This window comes from Papio anubis, chromosome 2 (assembly GCF_008728515.1).
Source record: "Papio anubis isolate 15944 chromosome 2, Panubis1.0, whole genome shotgun sequence".
Taxonomy (NCBI): Eukaryota; Metazoa; Chordata; class Mammalia; order Primates; family Cercopithecidae; genus Papio; species Papio anubis.
The window spans coordinates 12,251,165-12,274,552 of record NC_044977.1 but is presented as its reverse complement, the minus strand read 5'-3'; the positions used below and the strand labels follow the sequence as shown (position 1 = coordinate 12,274,552).

Sequence of the window (23,388 nt, the reverse complement as noted above, 5' to 3'; positions counted from 1 at the left end):
GCAGATGCCCAAAGCTGAACTTTCTAGCTATCCAGAACTGTGAGCCAAATAAACCTTTTTTCTTTATAAATTACCCAGCCTCCGGTATTCCTTTATAGTAACACAACGCAGACTAAGACATTCAGTTTTTCATAAACATTCAAACGTATTATATACAGAGTCATTGATTTACTGCCTCTTACAAATGCTTGATTAGGAGTATCTAATGCAGATATTTTGATGTCTGTGTAACAGCTCATGCCCTGAACAACCAGTGCTCCCTGTACTATTGGAAATAGAGTCCTTAGCATTCTAAAATATAATCACACTAGAGAGCCAATTCCAGAAGTCCCAAAACCAATTTAGGAAGCTCATCCTTACAATTCTGTTCCTCTAGAATCACTCCTGGTATTAGGGATTCTTCAGAGAAACAGGACCAATAGGACAGATAAATGATAGATAAATATGATGGAGGATTTGTTACAGGAATTAGCTCACATGATTATGGGGCTGAGAAGTACCAAGCTGGAGAATGAGGGAAGTTGGTAGCATGGCTTGGTTCAAATCCAAAAGGCCTGAGAACCAAGGGGCACTAGTGCACATCCTGATGCCAAAAGGCTGGAGAACTTGGAGTTCTAATGTCCAAGAGCAAGAGAAGTTGGGTGTCTCAACTCCAGATGAGACAAAGTGAGCAAATTGCCTTTCTTCTACCTTTTTGATCTATCCAGGCCCTCAGCCAACTGGATGGTGCCTGCCCACATTAGATCAGGGTAGATCTTCCATACTCAGCCCACTGATTTAAATGCCAGTCTCTTCTGGAAACACCCTCACAAACATACCCAGAAATAATGCTTCACCTGCTATCTGGGTATCCCTGAATCCAGTCAAGTTGACTCCTAAAATTAAGCATCACAGGAATATAGCGCAGAGTCTAGCATGGGTCCGATGTGGAGCTTCCAGTCCCTCTCCCACGGAGAGGCATTCTCTTTCCAGTCACAATGTGGGACAATACTCATCATACTCATCGCAGCCTTTGGTGTTCAGAGTTTTTATTAGGGCTTGATCGCCTACTGTTTGTGTGGATGACCTTTAGTCTACAGTTCCTCCCAGAAGTTGGGCTAACAGCTTTGAACTCAAGTTCCTCTGGAGCTAGGTAAAAACTGATATGGCACAGCACAAAACCTATCATAAATCACATTGTTAGACTGTCCCACAGCCAATGCCCCCAGGAGTGACACTCTTACATTGCAGAACATTACAAGAGCCTAGAGCTAGGGGCAAAGGTCAGAGCTCTCACTGGTAAGGTTGATTATACACTAACAACTGCCTTCATTATTTGTTTATACCTGTATATGTTTTGACCAGGTAATATATGCACATAGCACAAAATTCAAAAGATATGTGTGTGTGTGTGTGTGTGTGTGTACATGGGTAAATATATATGTACATTCTCACATCTGCAAATACTAATTTTTTTTTTTTTTTTTTGAGATGGAGTCTTGCCCAGTCACCCAGGCTGGAGTGCAATGGCGAGATCTCAGCTCATTGCAACCTCCGCCTCCTGGGTTCAAGCAATTCTCCTGCCTCAGCCTCCCGAGTAGCTGGGATTACAGGCGCCTGCCACCACGCCAGATAATTTTTTGTATCTTTAGTAGAGACGGGGTTTCACCATGTTGGCCAGGTTGGTCTCGAACTCCTGACCTCGTGATCTACCCCCCTCGGCCTCCCGAAGTGCTGAGATTACAGGCGTGAGTGACCACGCCATGCTGCAAATAGTAATTTTTTAAACAGTCATAGTTATTATTAAAATTTGCACTATACAGAATTTTCTGAAAACACTCCGAATGCTCTTAAATATGAACTTACAAAAAGAAAAATACATTTAATGGAAAAACATGTTAATCTCTTTAACTTCACCATTACTCTGCGAAGTCTAACAATTGAGTCCAGAAGGCTATTTTAAAGGTATTTGTGTACATCTCTTGGGACTTTCCCTGACGTGCAAGTCCAAGAGCTTCAAAAGTATCAGTCTTAGAAAGACTAACCTATAAAATGCAGACATTGCAGCAAGCCATCTCAATTTATGTATAGAAGAAATATATTTATACATTTACTAATTATGATAGTGAATACAAAAAATACAAAAATTATTTGATGAAAATCTCCCCTTCTTCCAAAATATATTGTGCAAAAACATGTCTACACACTTCTAGAAGACTGACCACTGACAGATGACATGGCATTTTAAAAATGTTAGTAACTGTAATTCACAGAAAGTAAACAAAAGAAATATTTTTTAAAAAATTTTTATTCCAGTACTGAAAATGTTTCAAACTGATTCTTGTTTGGGTGGGAAGTAAAAGGAGACAGTGATCACTGACTAAATTGCCATAGCACAGTGGTGATGAAAAGACATAAAATAAGGGGCACTGAATGGTTTCTAAAAAGCACAAGTACACAATTCCAGTTCAATTGCTTGTGTAAAAAGGTGATTTTTTTTTTTCTTTAAGAAGTTGTATAAAGTCAGGTCAGCATTAAGCTTTTAGTGTACAACTTGTTGAACCTTTATAAAAACGGTAAATGGGCAGCTTTACTTTTCCTACAATGCCATTCTATACTACAGTAATATATTCATAAAGGAAGTTTGTGCCAGGCACAGTGGCTCATGCCTGTAATCCTAGCACTTTGGGAGGCAGAGGCAGGTGGATCACCTGAGGTCAGGAGTTCAAGACCAGCCTGGCCAACATGGGGAAACCCGATCTCTACTAAAAATACAAAAAAAAATTAGCTGGGCATGGTGACAGGTGCCTGTAATCCCAGCTACTTGGGAGGCTGAGGCAGGAGAATCGCTTGAACCCAGGGGGCAGAGGTTGCAGTGAGCCGAGATTATACCACTTCACTCTAGCCTGGGCAGAAGAGTGAGATCCTGTCTCAAAGAAAAAAAAGAAAGGAAGCTTGCCATTCTTCCGCTATTCTAAGACTAAACATGTGGTTTCCATTTCTTGTTTTCATTGATCCACATGTACACTTTTTTTTTTTTTTTTTGGCTACATACTTTGTCTCAAAATAATCTTTTTACCTCAGGTCACCAAAAATCTACCTGTAGATGATGTTAAATGGGTTCCCAATCTGTCCTTTGCATTCAACTCAGGGAAGCATTCTTTCACGTTATTATATTATTATGTTTTTATGCTGTATTTAGATATGGTTTTAAATAAGCCCCCAAATATGTTTCTGTGGTAAGCAAAAATAATGAGACAGTGGGGGAAAAAATAAAGCTCTATAAGACTTAGTCTTTGCACGAGAGTTGTGTAATCTTAAAATAATCTGATCTCTTTGCCACTAAAATTCACATAAGACTTGAAGTGATGGCTCTTCAAGACACTGGATTGGCTGATAGGCCACTTGAGCAAGGTGTCTACAATCAAGGAAAAGCCCTTTACCAACATTAACACTGTCTCAAGGAAATGTTTCAAATTTATGTCCTCATCTCAAAAATTTCACGTGAATATTTTTCCTCTATACAGGCAGTACTATAGGAAGAAGTTTTGTAACTTCCTGCCCACTTTTTCATATAGCATTACAAAAATGATTGGACTCAAGAGATCAAAATTTGATTGGTGTTTTCCAGCCCCTTCAATATTGAATCACCATTAAATGGTTTATGGTTGATAATTAACTGCTCTGTTTTAAGAAAGGGATGTGTTGATTGGCTTTTTTGTATAGTTCCGTTTATTTACAATCACCTTCGCTACTGCTCAAATAGCTGGTGCTCCACCATTAAAGGTCATGAGTCACCCTTTCTAGTCCACACCAAAACTTACTTCCCAGCATAGCCTCATTGTCTATATTCGAAGGTTTCCAGAGATAAACAGAATGAGTTGTTATTGACTTCTCACTGATACATGTAACACACATCATATGATTCATATACTGTACAGCAGTGGTTTTGTCTGAATAATATCTTCTAGAAGGCAAATTATAGGAATTGCTTTTCCACATTGTCACTTAATTACATAATGTTCTTTATCAATAATACTTTTCCAATAGCACTTGTTCTCCCTGATTATATTTGCTATTACTGTTAACACTTTTTACAAGCTTCTGGGCAACAATATCTTATTTTGTACTTGGTTTAAAGGAATACAACTCTGGGTGATGTTTCTGTAACTTTGGATTCATCCATAATATTGCATAACACATTTTAAACTGAGATGTGAAGTAATTACCTAACTAAATTCATTACCAGAGAAATTAATGTACTTTTAAAATGATGTGATAACTCTGATGGTGACATGTAGGTATTTGATAGGCAATGTACTGACCAACGGTGAATGGAATGCAGGCCAAAAAAAAATAAGTTCAGAGAGTCATTATCCTTCCTTATCTGTATCAGCTGATGTCTGAAAACATCATACACATAGAATCTCTTCTGAAGCACATACATTTTTTCTTTTTTTCTTTCTTTCTTTTTGCGAGACAGTCTCACTCTGTCGCCCATGTTGGAGTGCACTGGGGTGATCTCTGCTCACTGCAATCTCTGCCCTCCGGGTTCAAGAGATTCTCCTGCCTCAGCCTCCCCAATAGCTGGGACTACAGGAGACAGCCACCATGCCTGACTAATTTTTTTTATTTTTAGTAGAGACAGGTTTTCACCATATTGGCCAGGCTGATCTTGAACTCCTGATCTTAGGTGATCCACCCGCCTAGGCTTCCCCAATTGCTGGGATTACCAGTGTGAGCCACCGTGCCCGGCCAAAACCACATACATTTTCTAATTCTGTATTCACACTGAAGTTATTTCCACTGGAGCATTTTTACAAATGATATTTGTTACTATTTTCATCATTTTTCAATAAGCCAATTTTGTGAATTGGCAAAATGAGTATGAAGTATAAAATGTAAGTTTAACAAGCATTAAAATTAATATGAAAGAACATTAGTAAGGTGAACATCCTGTTAACCTCATGTTGCCTGAGGTTAAAACTGACCTACACAGTCTTCACTGTGTACATATGCACCTACAATAAACTAACACTGTTAAAAACTTAAGGGGATTGTCATGCAAATCATCTTACATTTAAAATGTGCAAAATATGTGAATTACGTGCATAAGATTTGCAAAATATATGTGAAGTATGTGGAAAACAGTTGCATTTTTTTCTCTTTGAAATTGCAAATCTGTTTAACAGACTACCAACGATCATTATTTTTTAAGCAGCATTACTCTCTAGTCCAAAGGTTAAGTCTTACCCACAATTGAGACAGATGTCCAAAGATGACAATGGTTAAAATAGTACGAAGGGCATCAATGAGAGATCAGAGAAGTATTTTCTAATAAAATAAACTATTTATTAAACAGTAAAAAGTACTTATACGAGTTAAGCAAAGTGCAAATGATATACGAACTAGAACAAGCTACTTTACATACCAGTGCCTCCTGTTGAAACGCCCAACACAAACTAAGTGCTCAATAAATGTCCACCATATTGAAACACATTTAAGAGAGAACACCAGCCTGGGCATGGAAGCTCACGTCTGTAATCACAGCACTGGGGGAGGCCAAGGCGGGAGGATCACAAGGTCAGGAGTTTGAGACGAGCCTGGCCAACACGGTGAAACCCTGTCTCTACTAATACAAAAATTAGCCAGACATGGTGGAACGTGCCTGTAATCTCGGCTGCTCAGGAGGCTGAGGCAGGAGAATTGCTTGATCTTGGTAGGCGGAGGTTGCAGTGAGCCGAGCTTGCGCCACTGCACTCCAGCCTGGGTGACAGAACGAGAATCTGTCTCCAAAAAAAAAAAAAAAAAGAAAAAAGAAAAGAGAGAGAGAGAGAACACCAATGCAGCCTTAAAATCAACTCTTTTGCCCAATCCTAAACCTGTGCTCTAGCATAACATTCCTAAAATGACAATCATGGCTTACATTCTGCAATTTCTCTTTAATTCTTAGGAGTCTATTGATGCCCAGTAATTTTGTGGTTGCTCTGACAATTCCAGCATTAAAGTTCTTGACATGCTTACATTTTCTATTGTTTTCTTATTTCTGTATTCTGGGCTCTTTCTTTCATAAATCTGAATTAATAAAATCACTGCAGTCAAAATAGCAAAATCTGTTGTCTTTGCGAAACAAACATTTCTATTAAACCTCCTGGAATAACTTTCAATGACTTTATGAGCAGCACTCACCCAGAACCATGCTTCCTGCAGAAACAGCCTATCCTGAATCTGCCATTTGTCTCCAATGCCACTCTCAAATATTTGTCAACTCCTATTAGTCTCTTCGAGGGATTACCAGCAGTCTTTAATTTCACTTTCTGTCAAGCCACTTTGTACTTTTCTTGACTAAAATATGGAAATATATTTTGAACCTAAGCAACAAGACAAATCTTACAGCACAGTTTGAAACAACTACAGGACTTCCAGTGATTAGGACATAGAAAAATATTTTAAAGAATTCACACTTTTTTCCCTTTTATATTCTAGGTATGAGAGAATAGTTTCATCATTTTATAATTTTGTAGACAGAAATACACATACTACTCACACACATACTTAAAAATGTATATGTATGTCTTTGAAAAATGAGCATCACTTATGAGGAAGCAAAATAATAGAAAAATTTCCCAACAATGAACTACAAATTCCTTTAAAAGCAATATTCTTGAACTGCTGCGAAGACATACAACCACAACACTGTGTAACTTTAAAATCACAGCAGACCTTAGAAACCATCTAATCTAGATGGTCCATTTCTTCACGTGAAGAAATTGATGATTTAAGTTTAAATTCTTTCAAATTAACGTAATGGCAGTAGTCAGACTGTAAACGAAGTGCAAGAAAACACATGGGCTTTGTTGTTAAAAAACAAAAACAGGCCAGATCACCACAACAAAACTATGTGATCTTCAGCATGTTACTAATTACCAAGCTTTTTTCGGGGCCGGGGGTCAGGGGAGCACTTCAGCTTCTTTGTCTTTCATAAAAGTATAAGAACTAGAAGGGTCACGGTGGCTCACTATTGCCATCCTAGCACTTTGGGAGGCCGAGGTGGGTGGAATACCTGAGATCAGGAGTTCAACACCAGCCTGGCCAACATGGTGAAAACCCATCTCTACTAAAAATACAAAAAATTAGCTGGGTGTGGTGGCGGGCGCCTGTAGTCCCAGCTACTCGGGAGGCTGAGGCAGGAGAATCGCTTGAACCCAGGAGGCGGAGCTTGCAGTGAGCCAAGGTCGTGTCATTAAACTCCAGTCTGGGTAACAAGAGTGAAACTCTGTCTTAACAACAACAAAAAAGCATAAGAACTAGATAATTCTACCTACCAGGGTGTATTAGAGCTCATATATTATCATTCCAGAAGATAACTTTGGCTTTATTCATTAAACATATTTACTGAGCATCTAATATATGTCATATGCTAGGTCTTGTTTTTTGTTTTTTGTTTTTTTTTGAGACGGAGTCTCGCTCTGTCGCCCAGGCTGGAGTGCAGTGGCCGGATCTCAGCTCACCGCAAGCTCCGCCTCCCGGGTTCACGCCATTCTCCTGCCTCAGCCTCCCGAGCAGCTGGGACTACAGGCGCCTGCCACCTCGCCCAGCTAGTTTTTTTGTATTTTTTAGTAGAGACGGAGTTTCACCGGGTTAGCCAGGATGGTCTCGATCTCCTGACCTCGTGATCCGCCCGCCTCGGCCTCCCAAAGTGCTGGGATTACAGGCTTGAGCCACCGCGCCCGGCCGCTAGGTCTTGTTTTTAACAGATAAGCAAAGGTCTAGGAATATATAAAGCATGGAATACAAAGTAGCATCACTTCCTTATTTCTATCTATAATAATAAATTTATCTTTAATAAATTTAATATCTAGTCTCTGTGCAAAGCAATACAAATATAATGTGAGTAAAACAGTTACAGTCCCTGTTCTCAGCTTAACATTTACTGGGGGAGATACATGATAAATTAGTAAATTACCAAATAATATCTAAAGTGCTAGACTCAAACAAGGTACTCTGATAAATACTGAGAATTTAGATAAGAGAAAACATTTAATCCAAGATAAATGGCAGGCAGCCTCAAAGGCGAAAATGAAGTAGTCATGCAAAAAGCTTGGGAAAGATTATTCTAGACAATGTACACAAAAATGAAGAGGAAAAATGCTTGACTGAAGAAATTTCATTAAACTGTTTGAATCATAGTTCTTTTCTTCCTACAATATATTATCCAATTGCCTGTAATAAAATGAAAACTAAGTTTTTGTTTTTGTTTTATTTTTATGTTTTTTTTTTGAGACTGAGTCTCACTCTGTAGCCCAGGTTGGAGTGCAGTGGCACGATCTCAGCTCACTGCAACCTCTGCCTCCTGGGTGCCGGTTCAATCAATTCTCCTGCCTCAGCCTCCCGAGTAGCTGGGACTTCAGGAATGTGCCCCCACACCCAGTTAATTTTTGTATTTTTTTGTAGAGATGTAGTTTCACCATGTTGGCCTGGCTGATCTTGAACTCCTGACCTCGTGATCTGCCCACGTCAGCCTCCCAAAGTGCTAGGATTATAGGAGTTAGCTACCGCGCCCGGCCAAAAGTTAAGTTCTATAATTTTGGACACGTGGGCATAAAAGCGGAGGGCTAAGTACAGGATAAAGAGAAAGCTTAGTAGATGCTGACTGTACCAAACAATGTGTGAAAGTGAGTGGAGTCAAACTAGGTGGCGATGAATGGCAGATTATGATATCTAAATTTCATTTTGGAGGTAATGCAACGCCACCGAAAGTTCTGCACATAAAAGTTGTACTCCGAGAAAATTTTAACATCATAAATAGGCAACCAATATTAAAGCAAAGAAATACGATTAAAATTAGTGAAAGGTTAGGTAAAGAGGACCTAACAGCAGCAGTAGCTGTAACAGAAAACATACAGATATGCTACATCCGAATGTGGCAAGAAATTGAACATATGAAACAAAGACTGTCTCTGACACTAAAAGCACAATGGTGTCATAAACAAGAAGGGAAAAAGACTAGAGATTGTGGTGAGTTCAAGATATTTGATATAAATTGTTACATATGTTACCCAATTATCTTTATGAAACATTGTTTTACATGAATATTCTCTATTTTTCTCCAAGATGTTTTAAATCACTAAATGAGCAACTCTAGATATAATTACAAGTAGAATACACTATGAATTAATACTCCTACTCTGTATTTAGACAAGCAATATAGATTAAAGGAATCTTTGTTTTGGAAATAAATGCCAACAAATGAAAACCTTCACATTGAAGATAATCAGTCAAAAAGTGTTCCTCAAAACTCTACTACATATGAGGAAATACAGTGTAGTCACAGTATTTATCACACACTTGGATAGCCTAGGAAGTTACTCAATCCCGTTTTCAGGTAAAAGAGGGATAATAGCATCTATGTCATGTAGTTGTTCCTAAGATTGAATGAGCAAATACATGCAATGTATATGGAATAGTAACTGGCATGTAATAAGCACCCCAAATTTGACTTATGCTGTGCAAGGCACTGGGAAAAAGAAGACTGCAAAATAAGTAAGAATCACCGGTTCTAATAATTTACAATTTGGGGAGGCAAAGATAACTTACACATAACAATTTGAGAATTAAGTGTAATACAAATGATTAGTATAGTAAAAGATGAGACATGGAAAAGATGCAAACTTACAAATTAAATGTTTTAAGGAAAAGTCTTTCCCGTTATTTTTTGTTCAGAAAACACTGAATCAGACAAGTAAGAGTTGGCAGTGGGTGATTTTTCCTTCAAACCTTGAATTTATTAATTCAAGTATAACTCATTGCATACCTGAGACTTATGATATCTACAAACTGAAGATGAAAATGACTAATCAAGAGCCTCACCAAATGACTCACAAAAAAAAAAAAGAAAAGATTTAGCAGTACTGGCATTAGAAGTTAGAAGCTACCAAACTCTAGGCCAGTGATTTCATGACTAACACAAGTAGTTCTGGAGTTTCCGGTTTTATATACCACAGTAAATATTACAATTAATTTCAATATTTACATCTTACTGAAAGGCTACTGCAAAGGTTCAGACTAGAAAAATAAAGCTAAAAGCATTTAGCGCATTCAATTTGGAAACTTTTGTTTCCAATTCTAAATAAAGTGGCCTGTCAAAATGTCCTGTATTTTGTATTGATAACATCTCTATGGCACCAGGCACGGTGGCTCACGCCCGTAATCCCAGAAATTTGGGAGGCCAAGGCAGGTGCAACACGAGGTCAGGAAATCGAGACCATCCTGGCTACCACGGTAAAACCCCGTCTCTATTAAAAATACAAAAAAAATTAGCCGGGCGTGGCGGCACGCACCTGTAGTCGCAGCTACTCAGGAGCCTGAGGCAGGAGAATCGCTTGAACCTGGGAGACAGAGGTTGCAGTGAGCCGAGATCATGCCACTGCTCTCCAGCCTAGGTGACAGAGTGAGACTCTGTCTCAAAAAAAACCAACAACAACAACAACAAAAACTACATGGTTAGCTAGAGTCATATGGCTGTTTAAAATTTCAATTAAAAAATTTTCCAAACCATATAAAAGGATCTGAATCCTTCGACAAAGGGCCTAAAAAAGTTTCGACCTTGAGAAAACCTAAACCCAGAGACTGAGATCTGAATCCAATGTAAGTTTATGTAAATAATCTACTGATGTATTATTTTGTCTTGTATCTGATTCAGTGACTTATCAATAGATGCTCAACAAATATACGCCAAATAAACTTGCAGAGAATCCCAATTCAGAAAGTGTTGTTTCCTAACATGGACACTGTGCTATCTGCATCAAAACTGGGTAAATAACAAAGGTTACGAATAGGATTTTGGGGGTGAGGGGAGAGGCAGGAAGAAGAGGTATAAGGTGAGATCACATACATAGATAGGCCTGGAAGAAAAAATATTCCTATTTTCAAAATCCTTCATCAGAATTAGCAATATACAATTATTTCTAAATAATTTCTCAGCAAAAGTTTTTGTAAAGGTCTGGAGAATCATTTCTAAATTTTTCACGTTTTTATCACTTTCTCCAAAGTATGTTATTCTTCATTAAATTTATCTTGGCAAAATAAGATAAATTCTGAATTAATATTTTTACGTTCCACTTGACAGTATTTTGGTTGGTTTTGTCTCCATATCTGAAAACCAAAATTCACAAGTTACAACTATCATAAACTAACATTTCCTAGAGATTATCCTTTCACTCATAAAAAAGGCTTAGCTAACTTAAGGACTTAAAAATACCACAAAATCTTTTATAAATATTTCCACTTTCTAATACAGTAGTCGTCTGGGGGAAATGAAATTATCATTACGGCAGGATTTTCCACACATGGAGAATAAGACGCACAGATGTTTTAGTGAAACCCGTTGACTCAATGAAATATGTAAAAACTCTAAAAATTCATGCAAACATTTTTCCTGAGAAAGAACACAGCACTCGACTTGTATGACCAACTTCCACAACCCAGAAAGAAAAGGTCATCTAAGTTTGTGAAAACAGAGATATCCTAAGATAACATTACAGTGTGGTTTGCATTCATTTTTTTGATCTACTTAGCCATATGATCTATTTTGTTAAAACGCAGTTTTGTACTTTTTTTTAAGCCACTGTTCTTTAAATCTTTTTTCAGACACGATTACAATTTCTTACTGGTACTAGGTAACTAACCTTCTTTTAGTATAAAAACGTTACCTTTCTGAAAACCCAGAACATTTCTTGATCTGCTATCTTGTTTGCCATTTTCAAGTTGATTTAATAAATTAAAGATGGCTTTTTCCCTTATCGTTGGTATTTTTGGTAAGAAGACACATGAAGTATGTTATTTCACATTCTGGATTCTAACAAAGTATTCTAACATAACTATTACAATTTTTAAAAAATTTTAACAAAAAAGGATATTTACTATGTATGCCCTGTTATTAGGCTATGGCAAATTAGCCTACAGCAAGTAAAGGGCCAGACGGTCTCCCCAGTTTGACCGCCCAATTATGATGAATTATGTGTATGGTATTCTCCTTTACGACTGACTCCAGACTTTCCAAATACCAGTTGGGTATATCAAAACAGAGAACTACAACAGGGTTCTTTCTCCGCCATTCCCTGACATGAACAGACTAATGGGGTCATAGCACAAGTAGGGTTCAATCCTGGCAGTGTGTTTTTGGCTATTCTCACAAAAGGCTGATCAAGCTTCAAGCTTCACCAATAGATTTCAATTCCTCTAGGTCTTTCTCCTCCAAATACTGTTTTTTCACACACTTCCCCTGTAATGTTTTCCAGGTAGCCTCAGGAATCTCAGGGTCTGTTACTGACCCTGGGCTTTTAAAGTCAGTATCTTTCTCCTCCCAAATCTGAGTTATTTTGGGGGCTTAAAAGTTTCTGCGTATTCAAGTATGAAACTCAAAGAAACTACGTGACTGAAAAAGTAACACTAATGAGAAGAACCAAAGATGAACTCCAGAAGCGGAAAAGCCTTTTGTATACAAGTTGCTTTTCGCTCATTCATTAACACATTCACTCCAACATTAGGCTGTACAGTGTGCCCACATCTAGGGATTCGTGAAATAAACATGAAATAAAATAGCATTAATCCTCAAGAATCTTAAGACTATCAAAAGGATTTTAAATTTTTAAGGTTGAATCAAAACCATGTGCAGAAATTGCAGCCTTATTTGCGCTTTACACGAACTCAAAAGTTCAATACTAAAGGTACCTAGAGGAAATCCCTGCCCTTTTTGAGTATCTGTGGCAACAGGAATGGTTTTTAATTTCATCCTTTACTTAGGATGTTTATCTATTACACTTTATAATGGTATTTCAAACTTCAACCTAAGGAATAAAAGGTAACCCTGTTTTCAAAACTCAAGCAGAGGTATAGGATGGATAAAGATGGATTTGTGACCTGATTGTGTACCTTTATAAAAACATGAGAGGAAATTATTTTGCACACTCTTTTCTTTATACTTAATTATATTACAATAATAGTGTAACTAGCAGTTATAAAATTTTCTTTGTTCTGGTTAAATGCCTAAAACTTTAAGAGCAACAAAACTACAAATTAAATATGAATGATGCACTATTCTTATAGCAGACAAAAGGGATTTCCCTCCTTTATTCTTATTTTAGGACATACCAATTCATATTCCTCATAAGAGACATAGCATTAAAAAAACAAAAAGGATGAGTTTTCAGCCTATTTCCAAAATTCTTATCAGTATCCCTAGATGATTATAGCAAAGGAAAAAGTAACATGTACGAATACATCATCACATTTTCCAATTGAGTTTTTTTCCAAACGGTACTTTTATAAATTAAAGTAACTAAGAAAATCCATGATCAGCAAACAGTTGCTAGGTGATGAAGAATTTAAACTTCAAAGCATGTAAATAATTTGGCAACTCAACCATGTAACTCAAACCTAGTAACAGAAAGGTAAAAAACTAAACATTCTAAGCTATAATGTGGGAGTATATGTATACTTATGTATATGTGTAAACACACATTATAAATGCATGGGGTTGTTTTGGGTTTTTTTGTCACCTCTGCCAAGATCAACCAAGAGGAAGAAGAGTAATTCGTTTAAAAGTTAGGAACTAGACATACCTTTAAAATTTCAACAGCATATTTCCTCTATATCATATTACAGTAACAGCTCTATAAAACTGTTGGCTGAAGCCTAGGTAAGAATAAAGTCTGTTTTGAGAACAGCATTTATCATTGCCCAAAAACAGTAAGGAAAATGTGCAGATTACAAAAGATATTGAGCTTGGACTATAGCTGATAACTTTGAAAAACGTGTCTCAAATATTTAAAGAGGTAGTAAGTTTTTCTTAAACTTTCAAATTATTGGACTTTTTTGCAAAAAGAATGTTAAATTTTCTAAAATGAGACCTTTGATCTAAAATACTTAATAGTTTTAAAAATATACTACGGTGAGATGTATTTGTAAAATACAATTATCCAGAGTTAGACAAAAGTAAACAAGAAACTTAAAGAGGGGAAGCCTGGACCATTATTAATCCTTTCCCACATGAAAAGTGCAGATATTAGCAGAATATTCACTAAGTAAAAGGAAAATATTACCTGGTTTCTAAGGCACACAGTTAGCTGTCAGATCTAAAGTCGGATTTATTTGCATTAAGCTTTCAGAACATTTGCTGCAATTCGGGTAGAAATAGTAAGTATTCACATAATATGTAAGTCTGTAGTCCAGAAAGGTATTTCAACTAAAATATGTCAATTTTCACATCTGAAATAATTCAGACATTACTGATACAGTATTTGGAAGAGTTTCTGTACAGAAGATTTTTTCAGGCTGACAGTACTTAGTGCTTTAGAGGGTCAGGTAAACCCAGTTCTCTTTTGTTAAGCAATGTCTAATTTCCACTACATCAAACTTGGTCCCCAGTTCCACTATCCAAAAACTGCTTTACATTATGTCGTACTTCGCTGGTACCACATAAAGTGATTACATTATAAAAGGCCTCTAGATCACTTTGTTCAAATTTAACAGCTGGTTTCGGTAATGTTCCAGGAGCAAGGGAACTCTCTCCCCTAATTTTCAGGTTAATAAATTTGATTTTCCAAGTATTCTCCACAAAAGGGCAGCGGATGAGTCCAAAAATTTGTTCAAAAATGCCCAAACAAGTGTTTCCTCGATGGACAGTCCCAGCAACTCCAACCATAACCAGTCCATGAGGAGAAGATGCACATTTCAGTCCATGTGAATCTAGGTTGGGGCTGAGAAAAAGAAATTCTTCTTTTACTAGTGACAGCAAACGAAGGCTCACGATTTCTGCTCCATGGTAGTCCGTAACATTTTGTTCTGATGTGTTGTAATAAAACCTAAGCTTCACATCATGCCAGAAGTGCTGTGGCCCCCATTCATCTTGAGGTGGTCCCAGAAAAGGATTCTGAGAATTAAGGAGTCCAAAGAACCAATGACAGAATTCTTCCCCTAGGCGACGAAAATCAACTTTTTCAGCTTTTTTATCTTCTTTCACCTGCTGATTGAAACAAATAAAATAAATACAAAATAACACCAAGGTTTAACTTTCATATTTATTTTTCTATCTATCCTATTCAAAGTTTGAATGCACCCATTACACCAGAGAGAAATGAACTATATGTGAACTTGCTGAACCCATTATGCATAGTAAAAAATCTTTTTTCAAAAGGAGAAAAATCATTTTAGAAATTTCCAGCTTAAATTGCTGAAAATTCAGCTAAGAGAGTAAGGTTTAGTAAAAAAAAAATTAGTATGAACTGGGCGGGTGCAGTGGCTCACGTCTGTAATCCCAGCACTTTGGGAGGCTGAAGCAGGCGGATGGCGAGGTCAGGAGTTCGAGACCAGCCTGGTCAACATAGTGAAACCCCGTCTCTACTAAAAATACAAAAATTAGCCGGGCATGGTGGCCTGTGCCTGTATTCTCAGCTACTCGGGAGGCTGAGGCAGGAGAATCACTTGAACTTGGGAGGTGGAGGTCGCAGTGAGCCAAGATAGCACCACTGCATTCCAGCCCGTGCAACAGAGCGAGACTCCAAACCTTCAAGATGTTCACATTTTGTATATAAATTACATAAAGTTGATATAAGTAAGCATTTTCATTTGTCTTTAAACAGATATTCTAACGGTGATTGAAACAGGTTATTTTCTATAACTGGGATTAATTTTATTCTATTATTTTTCTTTTTTCAAAGAAAATGTTACAGTAAGCTGGGCGCGGTGGCTCATGCCTGTAATCTCGGCACTTTGGGAGGCCGAGGCAGGCAGATCACTTGAGGTCAGGAGTTCAAGACTAGTCTGGTCAACATGGTGAAACCCCGTCTCTACTAAAAATACAAAAATTAGCTGAGTGTAGTGGCGCATGCTGGTAATTCCAGCTACTCGGGAGGCTAAGGCAGGAGAAGCACTTGAACCCAGAGGGCGGAGGCTGCAGTGAGTTGAGATCATGCCACTGTACTCCAACCTGGGTGACAGGACAGACTTTGCCTCAAAAAAAAAAAAAAAAGTTACTGTAAAAATCTACCTAATAGACTAGATCTCATTCATCCATATGTTCCACAACACTACTTTACCAAGATGTATGAGATCTTAGGTTCACTGAGCACCTGCTATTCAATATACTGGGCACTGTGTGTGGTACTTAAGAGCTATTTCTTCCTACCTTCACAATAAGCCCTAGGACATAGATATTATTATGATCATTTTATAGATTAAAAAAACAAGGCTCGGAAAGGTCAAGTTATTTGCCTAAGTTAACACACCTAGTATATGGCAGACCCTAATTTGAAGTTGTATCTGTATGAGTTCAAAGTCAATGCTCTTATCAGTATATAAAGTAAGAAAACTCTTAGAAGATTCTTTCCTAATGTGAAGGCAAAGCTTTCTCACTCTGAAACCTCATTAATTCAAAAAATGTGGTATGTAGTTTAAAAATCTGCAAATTACCTAGAGGTTAATTCAAGCAACACTTAAATATTTGTGCAATATCTAAAATGTACGGTGGAGATACAAAGAACAGAAACAGCCAATGTCCGCTGGAGAAAATTTCTACAATAGAACTTTTTCTAGCTAGAAAAAAAAAAAAGCATAAAAAATATTTAGGTTCCAATGTAGGGGCGGGGCATCAAGAAAAACAGCTAATGCATGCTGGGCTTCACACCTAGGTGATAGGTTGACAGGTGCAGCAAAACGCCATGGCACATGTTTACCTGTCTAACAAACCTGCACACATACCCTGGAACCTAAAAAAAAAAAAAAAAAATTTTTAAAGTAAAATTTTAGGTTGTTTTCATGACATTTTTGCAATACCAAAAACAAACTGAGAAAGAATTTGCAATAAAATTCTTCTAAAGTGAAAAAAAATTACACAGAGCTAAAGTTAAAATTAACCTTGCATTAGACCTAAAACCATAAAAACCCTAGAAGAAAACCTAGGTAATACCATTCAGGACATAGGCATGGGCAAGGACTTCATGTCTAAAACACCAAAAGCAACGGCAACAAAAGCCAAAATTGACAAATGGGATCTCATTAAATTAAAGAGCTTCTGCACGGCAAAAGAAACTGCTATCAGAGTGAACAGGCAACCTACAGAATGGGAGAAAATTTTTGCAATCTACTCATCTGACAAAGGGCTAATATCCAGAACCTACAAAGAACTCAATCAAATTTGCAAGAAAAAAACAACCCCATCAAAAAGTGGGCAAAGGATATGAACAGACACTTCTCAAAAGAAGACATTCATACAGCCAACAGACACATGAAAAAATGCTCATCATCACTGGCCATCAGAGAAATGCAAATCAAAACCACAATGAGAGACCATCTCACACCAGTTAGAATGGCAATCATTAAAAAATCAGGAAACAACAGGTGCTGGAGAGGAAGTGGAGAAATAGGAACACTTTTACACTGTTGGTGGGATTGTAAACTAGTTCAACTATTGTGGAAAACCGTGTGGCGATTTCTCAAGGATCTAGAACTAGAAATACCATTTGACCCAGACATCCCATTACTGGGTATATACCCAAAGGATTATAAGGCATGCTGCTATAAAGACACATGCACACGTATGTTTATTGTGGCACTATTCACAATAGCAAAGACTTGGAATCAACCCAAATGTCCATCTGTGACAGACTGGATTAAGAAAATGTGGCACATATACACCATGGAATATTATGCAGCCATAAAAAAGGATGAGTTTGTGTCCTTTGTAGGGATATGGATGCAGCTGGAAACCATCATTCTCAGCAAACTATTGCAAGAACAGAAAACCAAACACCGCATGTTCTCACTCATAGGTGGGAATTGAACAATGAGATCACTTGGACACAGGAAGGGGAACATCACACACCGGGGTCTATTGTGGGGAGGGGGGAGAGGGGAGGGATAGCATTAGGAGATACACCTAATGTAAATGACGAGTTAATGGGTGCAGCACACCAACATGGCATATGTATACATATGTAACAAACCTGCACGTTGTGCACATGTACCCTAGAACTTAAAAGTATAATTTAAAAAAAAAAAAGTGAAGATATATTAAAAAATAGGTATTTGCATATAAACAAATCAGTAATATTTGAGGAAAAAAAAAGGAATGAGTAAGTCGATAAGCCACTTTTAACCAGCACTAGTGATTGTTCAATGGAAATATATAAACTCAATATAAACTTGAAGTTAATTCCATTTAATTTACAGCTTATTTTATAATAGTATTTTATTAAGGAATTAATTTACATATAGTAAAATCACAAATCTAAACACACAGCATGAGGAATGTTGACAAACGTATGCAGCTACATAACCATCATCTAGATCAAAATACAAAACATTTCAATCACCCCAGAACATTTCCTCAGGCCCCTTTTCCATTCACTTTGAATTCCCCGCCCTCACTCAAAGCAGCCACTGCTCTGGTATCTATCATCAAATGCTAGCTTTGCCTGGAAGTGGCTTTAATATAAAAGTAATTAGATAGTATGTTATGTCTGGCTTGTTTCGCTCTACTTAATGTTTTTGAGATTCATACAGGTTGTTGCATGTATCAGCAGTCCTTTTTTAAATGAACAGTATTTCGCTGAAAAAAAAAAAATTAACCTTGCAGTTTACTCTCTAAAAATCTAATAGTCCTCATTTGATGATGCTGATATTGAAAAATACTTTTTCTCTCACATATCAATAGATGATTACATACATACCACGATATGTCAGAAACATTTTTTCTTTTAGTTGCTTTACTGGTCTCTTCCTTCGGGATTGATAGGATATGAAACAAAGTTAAAATTACAAAATATAAATAAAATAGGCTAGGCATGGTGGCTCTTGCCTGTAATACCAGCTGAGGTGGGAGGACCACTTGAGGCCAGGAGTTCAAGAACAGCCTGGGCAACATAGTTGAGACCCTATCCCTACAAAGCATTTTAAAAATTAGCCAGGCATGGTGGTACATGCCTGTAGCCCTAGCTACTCAGGAGGCAGAGCGGGTGGATCACTTGAGCCCAGAAATTCAAGGCTGCAGTGAGCTACAATTATACCACTGCACTTCAGCCTGGGCAACAGAGCAAGAATCTCTTAAAAAATAAAAATAAAAAAACCCCACAAACATTACTAACCATGTTCCCCAAGATTTAGGATTATCAACAAAGTTTCAGACAGAACAAAGGTTCAGAAAAGAACTCTAAGATTTATTTTACCTGTTGAAAGAGTTGGATGTCCTCTGTCTTTGTAACTGGCTCTGGCGTTTCCTTCAATTTCAGTTGTGGTTGCTTTTGCCAGTAATCTTTCGCATGCTGAATAAGATTGTGTTTTTCAGTAGCTGGAGGTATAATAATCCCCTGTGTTGCCAAGTACTTAAATATAACTTCTCGGTGGACTTTTCTACGCCTTAGAAGTTCTTCTGCACTTTGGCTGTACACTAATATCGCACGAACAGCATCTAGAAAGAAATTGCGAAGATTAACAAAAAATCATGAGGCACTTACAAATTTGTGCCAGGTCAGTAGAAACTCTATTAAATAATATTTATAAGCTATTTTCACAATATTACTGCTGTTGCATGATAGCCATCACTTTAAAAAAATAGGAAGTCCATTGTCAGTTTTCTTTTAATGTCTTTATGCCTTAAACTTCCCTTACCTAAAATCTCTTCTTTTCACTTCCCATAAGTGACAGTGAAAGTTTAGCATTTTCTCTTAAAGAATTGCATTTTAAGAAAACATTCAAGCCAGAAAAAACATTTTTTTCTAATAAGGCCAACAGTCCTAAATTCATGTACAACCTCTAAAAATAGGGACAATTACAACAATATTTTAGATGTCAAGGAATTTTAGTCCTATCTCCTCTACAGATAATGAAAGTTGAGGCCATATTAGGTATCGATTATTATTATTATTTTTTTTTTTGAGACGAGTCTTTCTCCGACGCCCAAGCTGGCATGCAGTGGTGCGACCTTGGCTCACTGCAAGCTCTGCCTCCCGGGTTGACGTCATTCTCCTGTCCCAGGCTCCTGAGTAGCTGGGACTACAGGCGCCCGACACCACACCCAGCTAAATTTTTTTGTATTTTTTTTTTTAGTAGAGACTGGGTTTCACCATGTTAGCAAGGATGGTCTCGATCTCCTGACCTCGTGATCTGCCTGCCTTGGCCTCCTAAAGTACTGGGATTACAGGCGTGATCCACCACATCTGGCCCAATTATTGTATTTCTAGAAAGTGGAGAACCAGGGCTTATATTTTTATACTTTTTATTTTAATTTTTATTCTTTTGAGATGGAGTCTCGCTCTGTCACCCAGCCTGGACTGCATTGGCGCGATCTTGGCTGACTGCAACCTCCACCTCCTGGGTTCAAGGGATTCTCCTGCCTCAGTCTCCCAAGGGGTTACAGGTGCATGCCACCACACCCAGCTAATTTTTGTATTTTTAGTAGAGACAGGGTTTCACCATGTTGGCCAGGCTGGTCTCGAACTCTTGACCTCAGATGATCCACCTGCCTCGGCCTCCCAAAGTGCAGGGATTACAGGCGTGAGCCACCACGCCTGGCCGACTTCTATTTTAAAATATTTATAATAAACACAGACCAAAGAATATTTCTGACACGTGGGAATCATACAGAATGGCAATAAGACGAACTTCCATATGCATACCTCCTAACTTAGGACGTAAGAAATAGTACTATCTTTGAGGCCCCCATTTCGTCTCTTCCCTAATGCTATTCCTCTTTCTTCTCATCCACCTCAGAGTAGCTACTATACTAAATGTTGCTTTAAAATTTCCCTTTTTTAATAGCTGTACAGCATAAGTATATATCCCTGAACTATATTTGGTTTGGTATGTTTTAAATTGTGCTATAAATTCAATCCATCCATATACAGTATATAGTTTTCTATAATCAGCTTTTCACTTAATATTTTCTGGAGTAATCTGATACACATAGCTAGCTCACTTTCACTGCTATATCATAATTAGTTATATGACTGTACACAAGGTATCTAGCTATTCTTCTGTTTACAGACTTCTATTCTGTGTCCAATTACAAACGCTGTTACTTTGAAATTCTCATACGTATCTCCCAGTGCCCAAAGGGGCAAGCAGTATGAGCATCAACCTGGAGCTTGTCAGAAGCAGAATTTCTGGGCCTCCCCTAAAACTAACGAATCAGAACCTGCATTTTAACAAGATCCCTGAGAGATTCAAAAGCATATTCAAGTTTGAGAAGACTAGGTCGGTCTCGAGTATGTGTCTAATCTGCCATTTTAGGAGATGTCAAATCTGTTCTTCAAAGTGGTAGTTTTAACTTAAACTCCTTCACTAGTTGTCAACGAGTTGCTTCACCTGATCATGAACACTTGAAGTTTATACTTTATAATTTTTTTTCCAATCTGGTACACAGAAAAGACAACTTCTGTTTCTGGTTTTCATTTCATTAGTTTCTAAAGACACTGAGTATACTTTCATATGCTTAAATGTTATTCCTCCCCCCACCCCCCAACAATGTTTCTTCAAGTCATTTAAACGTTTTTGAACTAGGAATTTTTTTCCTATTTGCTTTTAGATACCCTATCAATTAAATGCAGCATTTTATCCATTATAATTTTAAATTCACACTCACCATGACTGTAAGAAGGTGAAGGCATGTAAGGCAAACACTGAAGAACCATGTAAGTCTAAAGCTATTTTAGGTCTTAATTCTTTGGAATTTCCTCTTTTAGTGTCCATGGCTCAAAGTGATAAATGACTTTCTTCAATGCCAAAAACGAAATCCGACTTAAGCAGAAAAACCCAGTTTTAAAAGGGCAGAATCTTTTAAAGATAATCGTATACTAATATGGGAATCTGGAATTTTTCACGTTTTGAAGTAAAATTCAGCAAATTTAAAATAAAACTAGCTACCCGACACACAAAATGAACAAACGCTTTACATTTTTACATGGACTAGTCACAATCAGGCTTCGCACTAACAGCCCTTAAAAATCCACCGGAATATGTATTTAGCTCGCTTGTATGTATTCCTAGTACGAAAACTTAGCTCTGAAAAATTTTGCCTCCAAAAAGAGACATGGATTCAAGGTGTCTGCCATTTAATTACAGTAGCTGCTTTTTACCAGAGACATAGAAAATGTTTGCCAACCTCCTCCCACTCAAACTTGAAGAAAAAAGCCCGAGCGGCAGCTGACTCTCTTCAGCTGATCGGAACTGAAAATGCAAAACATTCTGGCTCCCCAGAAAAATTTTAAAAATTACTAATGACTTATTCCGAATCCTTGAATCAACAAGCGCTGCCCATAATACTGAATGGATAAAACCTGGAAGCCGCGCCATCATCACCACCACCACCTCCCTCCCTTGACCCGGCAGCCCAAGTCTGGGTAGTAGTTGCAGAGCCATGGATCCGCCGCGGCGGCCCAGATTCCCGAGGATTCTGCCTAAGCAGGGTAGGCGTGAGGCCAGGGGAGGGGCGGCAGCCTTCTAGGGGAAGGGTCCGCCCTTACCTTGGCGGTCTTCAGGCTGCACGAGGCGGTTGGTGACGGTGTCGCATAGGGCCATGATCTCGTCGTTGTCCAGTAGGCCAAGTAGGTTACGGCAGCCCTCCATCTCTGAAGAGCTGAGTCCCGACATCTCCACCCCCGGGGCTGGGGGTAAAGACGACGGCAATAACGTCGCCCCTACGGCCCACTGGGCCCGCGCCTGGCAACAGACACCGGAAGTGCCTTTCTTGTTGTTCGCCGTCGAAGGGCCTCGAGTATTCCAGGCCCCTGGGCGGAAGTAATCGCCAAAGAGGTCAATCAGGAAACAAAGTGCTCCCACTTGTGGTTCCGGGCTGGGGACGGAGTGAAGTCCCACGTATCTCAATTAAGGGAAGTGCCGGGTTTATATGGAGAACATACACTTTCAGCAAGGGAGCTGGTTACCGAAAGAGAAGTCCCTCCTCCGAAAGAGAAGTCCCTCCTCCAAAAGAGCGCCTTGGAGGGCTGCGCAGGTGCAGGTGCGTAGAAAGCAGCCGGCAAGCCGGGTGCACTGCGAGCTCCCGTGATGCCGCGGGGCCGTCCAATGGAGGCGGCTCCTCCCCGCCCGCGGGCCAGGCCCCCGGGAGCGCTTGAATGTCTTCTGCGGCCACTTCTGAGTTGGGTGAGCCGGTAGTTTGATTCCTTAAATTAAGTAAACTAAAATAATTTAGTTTTGTTTAACATTATAGTATGAAAAGTTAAAAATAGATAATCCACTGTGCCTGGCCGTCTTCCAGCGGACTTTCCTCTCAAACACGCCGGGACAGTCTCTTGCCTCCATTTCCCTTGTTGCCGGCTCGGCCTTAGAAGAGGCGATGTCGCGCGCAATTTAAGGTTGGGGGTTCTGGACGCCAGATTGCCAGGGTTTTACTCCGCC

At 38.5% G+C, this 23,388-nt stretch overlaps 1 protein-coding gene across 2 annotated transcripts; it reads right to left on the bottom strand.

Annotated features, from left to right (window-relative positions):
- Positions 1–13,080: 13,080 nt before the first annotated feature.
- Positions 13,081–22,977, bottom strand: C2H3orf38 (chromosome 2 C3orf38 homolog). Of its 2 annotated transcripts, none has more exons than XM_003893811.5 (3): positions 22,497–22,977; positions 19,203–19,444; positions 13,081–15,004 (listed from the first exon to the last, which is right to left on the bottom strand). In XM_003893811.5, the coding sequence occupies exons 1-3, from the start codon at positions 22,621–22,623 to the stop codon at positions 14,390–14,392; spliced, it is 984 nt and encodes a 327-aa protein (XP_003893860.1). In that variant the 5' UTR covers positions 22,624–22,977; the 3' UTR covers positions 13,081–14,389. The 2 variants fall into 2 exon arrangements, with proteins under 2 accessions (XP_003893860.1, XP_009196667.1); XM_009198403.4 differs by having other exon boundaries at positions 13,081–15,001.
- Positions 22,978–23,388: the final 411 nt, after the last annotated feature.

Excerpts from the sequence above, each read along its gene's own strand:
- C2H3orf38 (XM_003893811.5), bottom strand. The coding sequence starts at position 22,623 with ATGTCGGGACTCAGCTCTTCAGAGATGGAGGGCTGCCGTAACCTACTT. Across the intron at positions 19,445-22,496 it reads GCAGCCTGAAGACCGCCAAG|ATGCTGTTCGTGCGATATTA; the intron begins GTAAGGGCGGAC and ends ATTTCTTTCTAG. Across the intron at positions 15,005-19,202 it reads ACATCCAACTCTTTCAACAG|CAGGTGAAAGAAGATAAAAA; the intron begins GTAAAATAAATC and ends TGTTTCAATCAG.